This window comes from Drosophila hydei, unplaced genomic scaffold (assembly GCF_003285905.1).
Source record: "Drosophila hydei strain 15085-1641.00,03,60 unplaced genomic scaffold, DhydRS2 tig00000290-arrow-arrow-pilon, whole genome shotgun sequence".
Lineage (NCBI taxonomy): Eukaryota > Metazoa > Arthropoda > Insecta > Diptera > Drosophilidae > Drosophila > Drosophila hydei.
This window is the reverse complement of record NW_022045704.1, coordinates 1,111,039-1,124,459: the sequence shown is the minus strand read 5'-3', so window position 1 is coordinate 1,124,459 and position 13,421 is coordinate 1,111,039. Positions and strand designations below refer to the sequence as shown.

At 43.5% G+C, this 13,421-nt stretch overlaps 1 protein-coding gene across 1 annotated transcript; it reads left to right on the top strand.

Moving 5' to 3' along the window:
• The first annotated feature begins 7,615 nt into the window (after positions 1–7,615).
• Positions 7,616–11,569, top strand: LOC111605582. Its single transcript, XM_023324186.2, has 3 exons — positions 7,616–7,698; positions 9,778–10,635; positions 10,693–11,569. Exons 1-3 carry the CDS (start codon positions 7,616–7,618, stop codon positions 11,567–11,569), a joined length of 1,818 nt encoding a protein of 605 aa, XP_023179954.2.
• Positions 11,570–13,421: the final 1,852 nt, after the last annotated feature.

Below are 13,421 nucleotides of genomic sequence, written 5' to 3'. Positions count from 1 at the left end.
GTCTTGTCCACGTTGCCTTGACAACGCGACACACTTGACGCAGCGACTGCGCCGTCGACTTCATCTGATTGCCATTGACTGCTGCCTGTTGTCTGTTGCCTGCTGCCTGTTGGGGATACGCAGCCAGAGAGGACGTCAGCACAAAAGTCAATTAAGCTGCGATTTAAATGCAGGCAGGGTCAATGTCAATGGCTGCTGACTAGAAAGGCGCGCACACAAACTGCCAGCCAGATTTGGCCAAAATGCTCTTTGGCTACGTGCTGCTGCCCATTGTGCCCCATTTGACCTGATTTTATTTGCAGTATTTTACTTTTATTACTATACTGTACACTGTACACTGTACACTGATGCGGAACTGAATTCGAAATGAAATTGCAACCACAAATTGCGCGCCGGCCTATCGACAATTTCATTTTTCTCAATGCAGTCGAGTTCAAAAGGTTTGCCAAATTATAAATTAAAAGTAAATCGAATCGAATGCGCGCCCATTTGTCTCTGAACTTGAAAGTGCCTGCTGCTATCCTCGCTTGCTAGTCGCTTGTGAAAGTCAGATTTGGGGTCAGGTCTAGACCAACCAGTACCAGCACCAGCACCAGCACCACCACCATTCAGCAGGTGCATGCCAAATCCGTTTGTCAGCGACTGCAGTCGCGTGTGTTTTTCCAGCTTGTTCTAATTTGCATGCGGCAAACGGAACTGAAGCCGGACTGACATCGATGTTTGCCACATGCCATGACGAACTACTTGACACTGGCAACTCTAAAGATCCGCACACACACATGAACACACGAATGCACGTAGTCAGCATCCAGTTGTCGCAGTGTGTGGGCGTACTCAGTGGCATGCCAAAGCTTTTGCGATGGCGATGGCGATGGCGATGGCGATACCGATTGCCGCAATCTCAATTCATAATGATTATGCCGGTCATTAGCAAGCGAGCATAGACAGCAGCAGCAGCAGCTTCATTGCTAATTACAATTGCCTGACAACGCAAAATCGTCGATTTTTACGAGGACATTGGCAACGGCAAATGAGTTTGGCTCTGGCCGGGCTGATTTATGCCCACGCATTGCCATTGGCCGTCGTTGGCTGTGGGCCATTTGGCTGTCAGCTTTTAGTGCGTGCATCACTCATTGTTACAGTTAGAGAGTTGGCGTCTCTAATTTAATTTAAATGAAACTCGCTGCAGTCGAAGAAAAACACCCGCGCGTCCAAGCAGCGCCTGCCAGCTGAACATTTATCTGCCAGCGGCAGCGACTGCAACTGCAACTGCAACAGCGACGGCGACAGCAAGCTGGGCAAGCGGATCTTGGTCCACATCCACTTGGCTGTCGACCAAGATTGTGAGTGTGTGTGTGTGTGATTCGCTTGACTAGGTGAAATTTTGAGCAGACGTGGGCGTTTGCAATATTTTCAGTTTTATGGCCGTCGTTCACAATGCACTTCAATTTTGTGTCTCTCGGCGGGCAAACATCGCATTGCATTGCATTGCATGGCCAAAACTGGCATAGCCATTAACCCATTAAAATGTACCTGCAGCTCGACATCAAGCTGAGTCCTCAATTGCAAATCATGTCCGAGCTCCAGATTCCAAATAAAAAAGTGAGACACTAACAACAAAAGAAAATCAAATGAAAACTCAACTGAATCAAAAGTATTTATTATTATCTTTATAATTAAATAAAATAGTTAACGACAACAAAGGAAGCGCGTTAGCCATGTGATAAATAGTCTAAGGCATTTCGATCTAAACGTTTTATGGCTCTTTAACAATCTGTATCTGAAATGAATTAGAAAAATTAATGCTAATGGTGTAAACGACTGTCCGCTTGAATGTTGATCATCAGCATCAGTGATTGTCATCGTCAGCAGCAGCAGCAGCACAGCAGCATCATTGCTGTGTTAATTCATTTTGCTCGCGCTTATCAACAGCGCCATCAGCGCAAAAGCGAACATTTGTTAAACACTAAATGCACTTATTTGTTTTGTAGCACTGGCATCCGCATCCGCAGTCGCTGTCGCTGCGCCGTTGCCGTTGCCGTTGCCGTTGCCGTCACCGTCGCAGCAAATGCCACACAGCGGCAGCAGCGACTAACTGACTGACAGTAGTTGGTAGCTGCTAGCTGGCCGCGCAGTGGGGAAGCCACTAAAATGAGCAGCCGACTCGGAGTCGTAGTCGGAGTCGGAGTCAAAGTCAGAGTCAGCCCCATGGCGGCACCAACTCTGACTCCGACAACACAGTTTCGACTCCCACGTTTGCGCAGGCGCATTGCACAAATTGCATTATTTGCACGCTGCAGTTGTTGTTGTTGTTGTTGTTTGCTGTTGACTGTTGTTGTTACTATTATCATCAACATTGTTCTTGTTTGGGCTAGCAAAATTTCTAACGTTTTGCTGTGCGGTGCATGACGGCAGCGGCACTTGACGCCACGAGAACATAAAAATGCTTTTCAGCACTCGCACTCGAAACGATGACGCTGCTGCTGCGACTGCTGCTGCTGATGCGCTTGCTGCGCTGTTTAACTAAACTACTCCAGTCAAAATAGCATTTTAATAGACGCAGCCGCAACAACAACAACTTAAAGTGCTCTACTCGAGAGGGTCCGACTAGCAGATACCATACAGCACTGAAGTAAGCATTCGCAGCATATTTCATTTTATTTATTTAAAATAATAAAGCCACCCATGAGACACATGGAATAGAACTGAATGAACAAGTGATCTATAAATATATATTTTAATAAAGATATTAAATAGCGAGTTCCTCATTTATGTGGGTATATAGACTGCGTACATTGAGTTGACTATTTGCATAGTTTTTGTGTTCTGTAAGAGTCGGTTTTTGACAATGATTTCAATTCATTTTATCAAGTTTTGTAGGCTGACTAGTGCAGAAAGCATTCATTCATAAACTGAAATCTGTTTATAGTGCCGACAACTTCTTTGTGTCATATGATGGATTCTTATGGTGAACTAAAGTATGTTACCATACTACAACGATATACAAGAATATATATTTGAAATCTGCAGCTCTTCATATTGCCAAAAAGTACTTCTTCATATGGACGGGCGTATAGACAGACATGTACAGCTAGGCTGTGATACATACTTTTCATCAACACCAGTATACCTTGCTTGGCCATTAGCATGGCATACAGGGTATTTTAAATACAGCAACTGCAACAGCGAGTCGACACGACGACCTGGCTCGGCTTTATGACGCTGCAACATGTGAAAATACTTGAGGAGAAGAAATTACAAGCACACGCTTTTCTAATCTAAGAGAAGAACCTTTTGCAGCATGTCCAAAAAAAATAAAATTTGACAGCGGGCTGCGGGGCTGGCGGGCACAAATCTTTATTTTGTGTTTTATGTTCGCGGCGCGTCTCAGGAATAAAACCCAGTTAGCTGCCTCGGCCCCCAAAATAAATACCACTTGCAACGCCCTGCTTAACTGCTCCAGCGCTGAGGCTGCTTTGTTGATGTTGTGCATATCGCTGTTGCTGTTGCCGTTGCTGTTGATGTTGGTGTTCGTGTTTACTCTAATGCTGCGGCACTGTGAGGTGCTGAGCGCAACGCTTGACTTACCCTTACCCCATTTATTTGGGTGGGTGTCTGTGTAATGAGCAACTGTTTATGGCTGTCTGAAGATGGCAAGTGAAGTGCTCATCATGACAGCTGTAAATTTGCCAAGGCGAAGATGATTTATAATTGTCATAGACTTCCTGGTTTTGCCATTCAAAAGCACTGCAAACTGCATGCCATACACTTGTGCCCGTAATCGCATTCATGCCATATACATTTCAGCTCTTTAGCAGCGCTGTTGGCCATCATGAGCTGCCCTAAAGCAAACACAGATTGTTATGCGCACACTACTTGGCGTTGAAGAGCACGGACTAGCTGCTCATAATTGCAGCGAAATTGCTTTTGTTTTCATTAAAGCGAATTTGTCAATAGTCTGGAAGATTACTTTTAGCTCTGGAGAGGAGTGAGTGTTGTTAGAGCTGATTGTACTAAAATTAATTAGACTAACAAGATTAGACTAATGTTTCTAGTGCTGGAAGCTGTGTCCTTTGACTTTGGCTTTTTCTCGTCTCCCGTCTTCTCGTTATACCCTAGATTACGTAAAGAACTCATCAACAAGTCATAGCTGCCTGCAGCTGTACTAATTTGCCTAGCTCCTTCGCAGCATGGTTGCTATAAATCACTGCATGTCCATAAAATTGCCCGTAATAAAAACAATAGTAGTAAGCCAGAAGAATTATGCAACTGCTTGGGCCAGGCCAGCGGCAGTTGTTGGCAATTAATTTAATTACAACTGCATCGAAGCACACACACACCACGCCCGTAATATTTTAATTAGTTTTAAATGCGCGGTATTTCAACAGAAGCGTCGGAGCAGTGAAGCGTTGCTGGGGCCAACAAAAAATAACAGAAAAATGCGAAAATAGTTCAATTTAACGAGGGCCATTTATAATTTTATTGACTGTCAGTCGACAGTCTATTAATGGCGAGTTCTGTGGCGCAATTTTGAAATTCGGCGCAGCAGAAGCGCCTACGGCACAGACATGTGCGATTGTCTAACTCGGATTTGGCTTCAGTTTTGCATAGCTATATTTTCGACATTAGCTCGCAATTTGATGGCCCAAAGCTGTCACGCGGATAGAAGCAAAAAAAAAAAAACCAAAAAATAAATGTAAAGCAGCAAACACATTTGCAACATTTTGACTTCTCGTCAAATGTGGCTGTAGCACGGCCCAGACAATGTTTGCTAAACAGGCACACGTCGAGCCACCGAACAGACTTGAGACTGGAGTTGAGGTCTCAGCAGCAGCCGCAGCAGCAGCCTCAGCCTCTGACATATTCCTTGTTGACGGCGCACGACTTGGTGAAGGACTGGCTGACTGGCACGGATTGAGGGCATCATTATGATGTGACTGTGACTGTGACTGCGACCGCGACGGAGACGAGGGCGACGGCAACCTTTCGGGAGGGGCCACATAAACATTTTCATTTTCATTTTCGTTTGGCATAGAAACGTCGTCGCTTGGCACATTTATCAAAAAATGCCTTACTGACATTTGCAAGCCACTTGAACTGGGTTAGCGGTGCAGCAGTGTTTTTTTGCTGCCCCCTTTTTTTGTTGTCCACGTCCAGCTTGAAGCTCATTAATTTTATTTGTTGCCAAGAAAGATTGTTTGAAGCACATAGCCGCCTCTAGGCGTCGCAGCGTGGCGATTTCTCAATACGCAATTTTATAGCCATCTATTGAATTGAGAAATGACTCAGAGATTGCTGCCCCAAATGCCAATTAGAGATTGTCTAAATCAAAGGGCGGCCCTCTAATGATATCAGCTCCCATCTGAGCATTAATGTTTCTGGTTTTTAATGATTTGTTTGTAACTACATAGTAGTAGCCACTAAATCAATTAACGCCTGCAGCCAACTGGGCGAGAGATAACGAGACACAGCTAAAAAGCAAATTATTTTGACATTTGCAACCGCAATACGCCCGACTGCCCGACAGCCCGACAGCCCGACTGCTTGACTGCCCGTTGCCTGTGATGTAATCGCCGCCTGGCATCGGCCTGGCCACAAATATGTTTTATCGCATTTATTATCAGCTGCACAAAATCGTTTATAATTGAAAAACTGTTAACTAGATTAGCGGCCATTAAAGACGAACGCGTTGCGAGCAGCTAAATGGCGGGCGTTGCACTCGGCAGCCAGTTTATTTGCCCGTCCAGATAAGTCACTCGTTCAATCGGCTACTTGCAGCTAAATCACTCAGCTTCAGTTACCGAAATGGTGCTATTGGCAGACAGCTAGGCAATAAATCAATGGCAGCTGCCCGAAGGGACATGCTCTCCATATTTGATTTTGTTTATTTAAGTGCATTCAAATAAGCCTCTTTACTTATATTTTTTATATTTTACATTTTTTTATATCTAATTAAGTTGTTTTAGTGGAATTTGCGACCATAAAATTATGCAAATGCCGCAAACGCCGCACACTCGGGACTCGCTCACTTCATGCATTTTTACATTGGTAATTTGCGCTCTGGCGCCCTGAGGGGCCAACAGCGAAATCGTAAATCACAAAACTGGGCAAGTTTGATTTTATTTAACATTTGAATAGCGCCGACTCACACATATACATATTCGGCGAGGGTGGAGCGAACTCTTGCATTCAATTCGAAATAAGGATACATTTTTCAAAATATTTCATTTCAGTTTCAATAACTTAGTTTTGGTTCCACCCAGTTGGCTTACAAATTCGTTCATTAACCTGGCTTTTGACGGCTAACTAGGAGTGTTGTGTACTGTTAACATTTTATTTTGGTTATATATTCATATTTTTAGTTACAAGAACATTTGAATATAGGCAAGTGGCTTAGTCAATGTTTTTAGCACATAGCTTTAAAGATATTATAGCATTTATATCAACTACTATTTCTTCAGATTTCCCATGGCATACAAGGTGTGCTTGGTGTATCAGTACAGAAGGTCCACTCAGTATATTTTAGGCTTTAAAATTTAAAGCTAAGAAAGCTTCAAAGAAGTTAACATTCAGGTTAGATAATTTAGTTTAATTATTGGTGTAATAATATTTATGAAAATTATATAAAATAATTTAAAATTACAGCTATAAATCTGAATATAAAAGTCTTTCTTCAAATTCAATAATTTAACACATTATTATAACAAGCAACCATCTATAATGGAAACGCTTTTGTAAAAATGTGTGTAACAGGCAGAAAGAGGTGTGGCAAATCGCTTGTGTTTTTTGGTAAGTATGAAGATTATACGCTGTATAATGATTGAAATACAAAAGTTCACGGTCTCTCCTAGTCAAGTTGTCTCGACCAAAATACTCTTACTTGTTTTTATTAAGCTCTTAACAATAAATAAATACATCTCAGAATACGCCCCAACTGCATCTGCTATGTGTTAACCATTTACCATTTCGAAACATTTAATTTGAACACAAGTCTTTTGAAGCCAAGTCACAAGAAGTTCTCATGCTCGTTAAGGAGCGCATCATGAATTTTTAATTGTCATCAACGCATGACGCGAGGCAGCCTAAAATTGAACACGCATTTGTTTATTTGATTTTTATGATGGCTCCTGCTCGGTTTGTGGTTGCCAACTGCCAGCTGCCAACTGGCAGCTGGGCAACTGTCGATGGTCCACTGCAGACTGCAGACTGTGGACTGTGGACTGCCGACTGCTGTCTGCAGTCTGCCGATGATGACGCTGGGTTTGTTTGCTTGTTTAGTGCCCACACACGCACATAAAGATGTCAACGCTTAACTTATCAAGCAAGTGAGGCAAGCAGCGGCAGACGACGCCAACGATGCTGACGTTAATACAATAAAAACTACAATAATTTCTTGTTTGGGTTTTATTTGCGTGTCGTTGCTGGACACACAAAATACAAATACAAGTAGCGCCCACCGTTGGCCGTTTATCAAACAACAATAAACTGTAATTTATGAAAAATGCTTGTAAAATGACGATAAAACAAGTGCTAGCCAGACGGTCGGACGGAGGAACGGCCATAGAGACACTGCAAGCACGACGACAACAATGATGATAATGATGATGATGATGACATGGACATGGACATGGACATCGCTGCCCGTCTTGTGCAGGGGCAAAGCTTAAGACCGATCCACAGCCACAAGTGTGCAGCCATGTGGGTGTCTCTCTCCCTCTATATCTGTATGTGTGTGTGTGTGTGTGAAGACAAACAATTCATTGTATGCAAGTGTCTCGCGGTCGTGGCTTGGGGTCTGCGATCCCAGCTGCATCTTCACTTTGGCCTGCACATTTGACCATTGTCGACGCGCTTGTTTTGTTAACCCAGCCAAGTGGGCAGCCAACTGTTTTGGCGCTGGCGACAGGTCAGGCTAACAACATTTGTCCAAGCGGAAACTTTTGCTTTCATAGCTCGACGTTGGCGAGCTCTTTATCTAGTTCTGCCAGACAATGTTTAACAATGCCATAGTAATTGAGTTCATAGAGTTTTACAAGTCAGCCCTTAAAAACGCTGACACCACAACTTAGGCAACAGTTCGACTGATGAATGAAACAATAGGCTAAATTGTGTAATCGCCTAGCTAGTTCTAGGCCCGCACGCTCTCTTTAAGGATCGATATCTACACTACTTCAGTGGCAATTAGTCATGCAGTTCCTTTAGCAAATAGGAACAAGTATACGCTTGCCACGTCCTACTGGTATTAGTTGTGGATCCGGACAGTCTGTAGCCGGTGGCGTTTCGGGTAAGTGAAAATTTTCTAAACAAAGCTTCCATCTTACACCTTGTGTTGTTGGTGTTTTTTGTCTGCTGTTTGTTTACCCTGCAAATAAAAATAAATGCAAATCGCCTGCAAAGAAGCCACCGCAGAGGCACGACGAACAGCACGAAGACTCAATTCGGAGTCAGAAATAAGAAACAAGTAGGGAAACCGCAAGAAAACAACCAAATTATGTAAAACCCTGGCAACAGGCACCCAAGTATCAGCTAACAAATTGTGGCTTAGTCCCCGTTGAGAGGTTGTGATGTTGTTGAGCTACGGCAGCATGTCGTCTTACCCCTCTTGGCTGGTTGTCTGTCTGGGCCAATTCGATTAACATAAACCGAAGACTACTATTCGCCATAATAAGAGACATTTACTTGCAGCAGCATAATACAAATTTGTATTCACGATTTTTGACTATTTAAGCAGGCGAGTCAACACCTGATACCAAGCCTGGTCAATCGAATAGCTCCATACTTATCAGCTAACTAACTGTAAAGCTTCAGTTTTCTATTCAAATAGAGAGATTCGAAGTGTTAATCATTGTCGAAATGAATCAATTGAAATTATTGATCAGATAGAGTCTCATATATTATTTTCAAGCCTTGATCTTGCTTGAGACAATTGGCATACAAGTTGGAGAGGGAAAAGAAAAATAAGAAGAAGAAGAAGAAGCAGAGGAGGAAAAATCAACAATTTATGGCGCCACGATTTGTTGACAAATTTCTCACAACACGATCCATAAATTATGTGGCCGTGACCGTGGGCTGCCTATGGAAAAGCTAACCCAGAGATGGGATGCCCCGCCGATCTGCCAGCCGCACGACATGTGGGGCAATTTGGAATCGTAATCGTGCAGTAGGTGTCACTAGAGACGGCTGACACTATTTCGTTGGGCCTAACGCTTATAATTTGCTGCAAATTATTTGATATGTCGATGAAACGCAAGGAAAAAATTGGAAGTTGAAGTCAAATTTAAATTTCGACCCTGAAATTAATACTGTAAGTGAAACTTTCTCCGACTGAGTGTGGTTGCTGTCAAGAAGGATCAATGAAGATGGTCATCATGTTTTATTGCACACATAAAGAACGCCGTATGAACTCTGGCATCCAGCGAACAAGATAAAAACAAAACAAAACAACAAAAAAGGGTTGTATAAAAATAACTTTGGATACCCTTTAGGTTGGCCTGGCCAGCTGGCCATTCGGGTAGGAGCTGTACCTTAAAGGCTTACATTTTTATGTGGCACTCGACACAGTGCGATATGCAACCACAATTGATTAATAGTTCTGCATGTTTATACTGTCAGTTTATTTGTTTGTTTATTTTCTGCCAACGCAAATACAGAAAGAATTATTTTCGAGGAACATATTATTGCCATAATTGACATATCCCTAAGCAATAGCAGAGGTAAACAGTATAAAATGAATTGCGTTACACTTATTACACGTTATTTTCTTTCTGTGTGCTGCAGTCCTTTGTGGTCGCTGGTGGACATCATGTGGGTCAACGGCAATGAAAGCTTCGCTTCAGATATTTACCAGTTGTTCGCCTTGGTGCTGCAGGTCATCGATAGAAAAAGCATATTTTATTACAATCCCGACAGGCTGGACTGTGAGTGGCAGCGGTTGCAGCAACACAGCAACTTAACCAACCAGCCACAGTGGGTGTGGCAAAGTCGGATGCCCTTTACCCAACTGAAAGAGCAACAGACCAGCGAGCTGTTTGTTTTTGCCTGCTTGTCAGCGAGCTTAGAAGTGAATGAGCTGGCTGGATTGTCTAAGAGTCTAAATCACTTGAGAGACGCACCTGTGCTTATTGAGCTTTTTGACAGCACCTCCATCCATCGATCGGACAAGGACTATTTGGCTACTCAAATGCTAACGTATTGCCTGAATAATGCGATGCTCAATGTGGCGCTCTATTTTCAGCAAGACAGAAGTGATTTAACTCTCTACAGTTTCCTAGCGTTTCCTAGTTATACGCTGATCAAGCGAAAATTCCTCAATTCCAAATTAACTGGAGAAGAAAAGGAACTGTTTCCTAATCAGTTGGCTAATCTTAGAGGCTACCCGTTGCGCGTCATGCCTGATTTTTCGGAACCAAATTCTATATTGTATCGCGATGCAAACGGAGTGGCGCATATTTCGGGATACGTATGGCGCATGATGGAGGCCTTTGCTAAGAAACATGGGGCCAATATCACGGCACTGTATCCGTCTTGGCGGCCGGGAAGAAATCTAGGCGAGTTCTATATGCTGGAGTTCACAAGAAATGGAAGCGTCGATTTCGGCCTACTCACTGTACAAATGACCACAAAGTTTTCGAGCAGGTAAGCAATGCAGTTGAAATATTTAAGGAATTATTATCATGAGCTGACTTTTCATAGGTACTATCAGTATTCATTTCCCATATTTTACGCCGGCTGGTGCATTATGTTGCCAATAGAGCGTCACATAGAGCTGAGTGCAATGTTTATGAGAATCCTGAAGCCCAAAGCACTGGCTCTACTTCTCACCACTTTGGGCGCCTGTTACCTTTTGCTCCATCTGGAACGTGTCATCGTTCCATCTTGGCTTCATTGCTATTTACGTAATATGCGCCTTGTGCCCTGGTTACTAGCTCCACTAGTGCTGTGTGCCTGCCAGGCACAGATGTTTTCGCTTATCAAAATATGTCCAATGAAAGCACCCATCGATAGCTTCGACGCCCTGCTAGCATCGGATCTGCGAATATTTGGTATACGTGCAGAGTTTGATAGCTTAGACGGAGCTTTTCGTGCCAAATATGCAGCAGCATTCAGGCTGACTGGAAATGTCACCGAATTGTTTCAGCTGCGAAACAGCTTCAACGTTAGCTGGGCATATACAATCACACACATTAAGTGGGTCGTAATGAATGAGTTGCAGAGCTACTTTCACAGACCTCTCTTTCGTTATTCGGACCTGTGTTTGTCACAGAACTATCCCTTCAGCATCCTGCTGGCCGACGAGTCCGTATACCGGAAAACTTTGATGATGTTCAGTTTGAGAGCTCGCTCATCGGGCCTGATTGATTACTGGATGCGAAATAGTTTCATTGATATGGTAAAAGCTGAACGCATGAAGATCAAGGACTACAGCACGCCCAACCAGGTGCAACAGCTTCGACTGCAGGACTTTCGCTATGTGGGATTTTGCTGTGGTGGTGGCTTACTTTTGGCATTCATTGTGTTCGTGGCTGAGCTGTTGCCATTCTACGTCAATGTGTGGCTGGATAGCTTGTAGAGCTGCAAAAGTCATTGTTGCTTTGTGGCATATAAAATAAATGCAAATTGGCTGTCAGGAAGCCACCGCAACATCACGACGATCCACACGAAGATTCATTTCGGCCACAGAATTGAGTCGCAACCACAAGAAAACAACCGAATTATGCTAAATCCAGGCAACAAGCACAAACGAATTAGGGCCCAAAACTATCCAACACCTAGCAGCTGGTCGCCTTGCCAGTCGGTCATCTATAATTGGGAGCTATCTCAAATCTCGAACAACAACAAAATGGGAAATATATTAAATATTCAATATGATTCTTTGATTTGTACTTGGAATTTAAGCTTTTTCGAATGCATTTATGCAAAACATGTTCAGGCTCTTTTGCATATGCAGAAATATATGAATGCTCTGCAATTACAGAATGGAAAAAGGTTCGCCTTTACCTTGAAGCCAATCGCATGACTCACTGTCAGATGTCGACCGCCCTGGTCGGCCTGGTCGGAATGGCCACCGCGTCATCGCTGTGGTCGTCCAGGTGTTCAATTAAATACTGACGTTGACCTTAATACTCGAGCTGCTGGAGAAGGCGGCCAGAATTTTTGACAAATTGTCGCTGAATGTGCGCAGAAATCAAGTTTATGGTCAATTTGCTTGAACAACTTTTAAAAAAATACCCATTGACACACGCACATACATACACACACACATTCATACACACACACAAACATACACACACGCTTGCAGAATAAGCCATATGAAACTTTTTGACTTCAACTCTATCGCATTGTCGACTCTGGTAGAAAGTTGCACTAAGCTGGCATTAAAATACCAAAAATAGTCAACGGCCGCTGCAACTGCCAATTCCAAGGTGTTAAAATACTAACGTATGCATTAAAATTGCTGATGAAGCGTCTTGTAGTCTGGCCGACGCGTTGGTTTAGCTGGATAGTCGGATTACCAAATATTTGCGACTGCTGCCAAAAGTCAAAAGAAATCAATCAAAATGCCACAATCAACAACAACAACGGGCGCCAAAAGGCAACAAAAGGCAACTGCAGCAACAATAGCAACAACAGTTGCAACTGAAACAGCAACACACGCCACCGACAGAAGCGACAGTCTGACGTGTGCCTAAGACGCTTAGTGGCTGCCTGCTTGCCTGCCTGCCAGCCTGCCTGCCTGCTAGACGGCGGCTGCTGGGGTATGGACAGACAGCCCCTCGTCTCTAAGTGGACAACAAAACGCCTCCAACACATTTGGGCGCGAAAAATGTGTTGCCATTGCCGACGAAGCTATTGCTTTAGCTGTTGCTGCTGCTGCTGCTGCATTAAGTTTAGCCAGGCCAAGTGTTTGCCAAGTGCTTTTGGCTGGCTGCTGAGCTCCGTCTAGATGTTGCAGTTGCAGTTGCAGTTGCAGGGGCGTAACGGCTTTTATACACCGACTCCAACTGCTGTGATGCATATATAAAATAAAATAAATAAGCCAACTTTGATCTTCATTTGTTGTTGTCAAGCAGCTGACATGACTCTGCCATTGCCATCGGGCTTGACACATATTTGCATAGTTTAGTCGAGAACAAAATGGCAGAGCCAAAATGTTGACAAGTGTCTGTCAGGCGAACACTTCGTGGAGCTGGGCTGCAGCATCGCGTCGTGCATAAATTTGCATGTGGTCGCATCTCACGCTTTACACTAAGATTCAGCATATATATGCATATCTATATACATTCTGCGGTTGCGGCAGTGAAATTTTTGCCGATATTTCCAGCGCACCTTTATGGTCTATTATACTAACGGGATTGCCCCGAGAGCAGGCAGACCGGCCGTTCGTCGATGTCGGCAATAATAAGTAAATTGATTGAAATGTG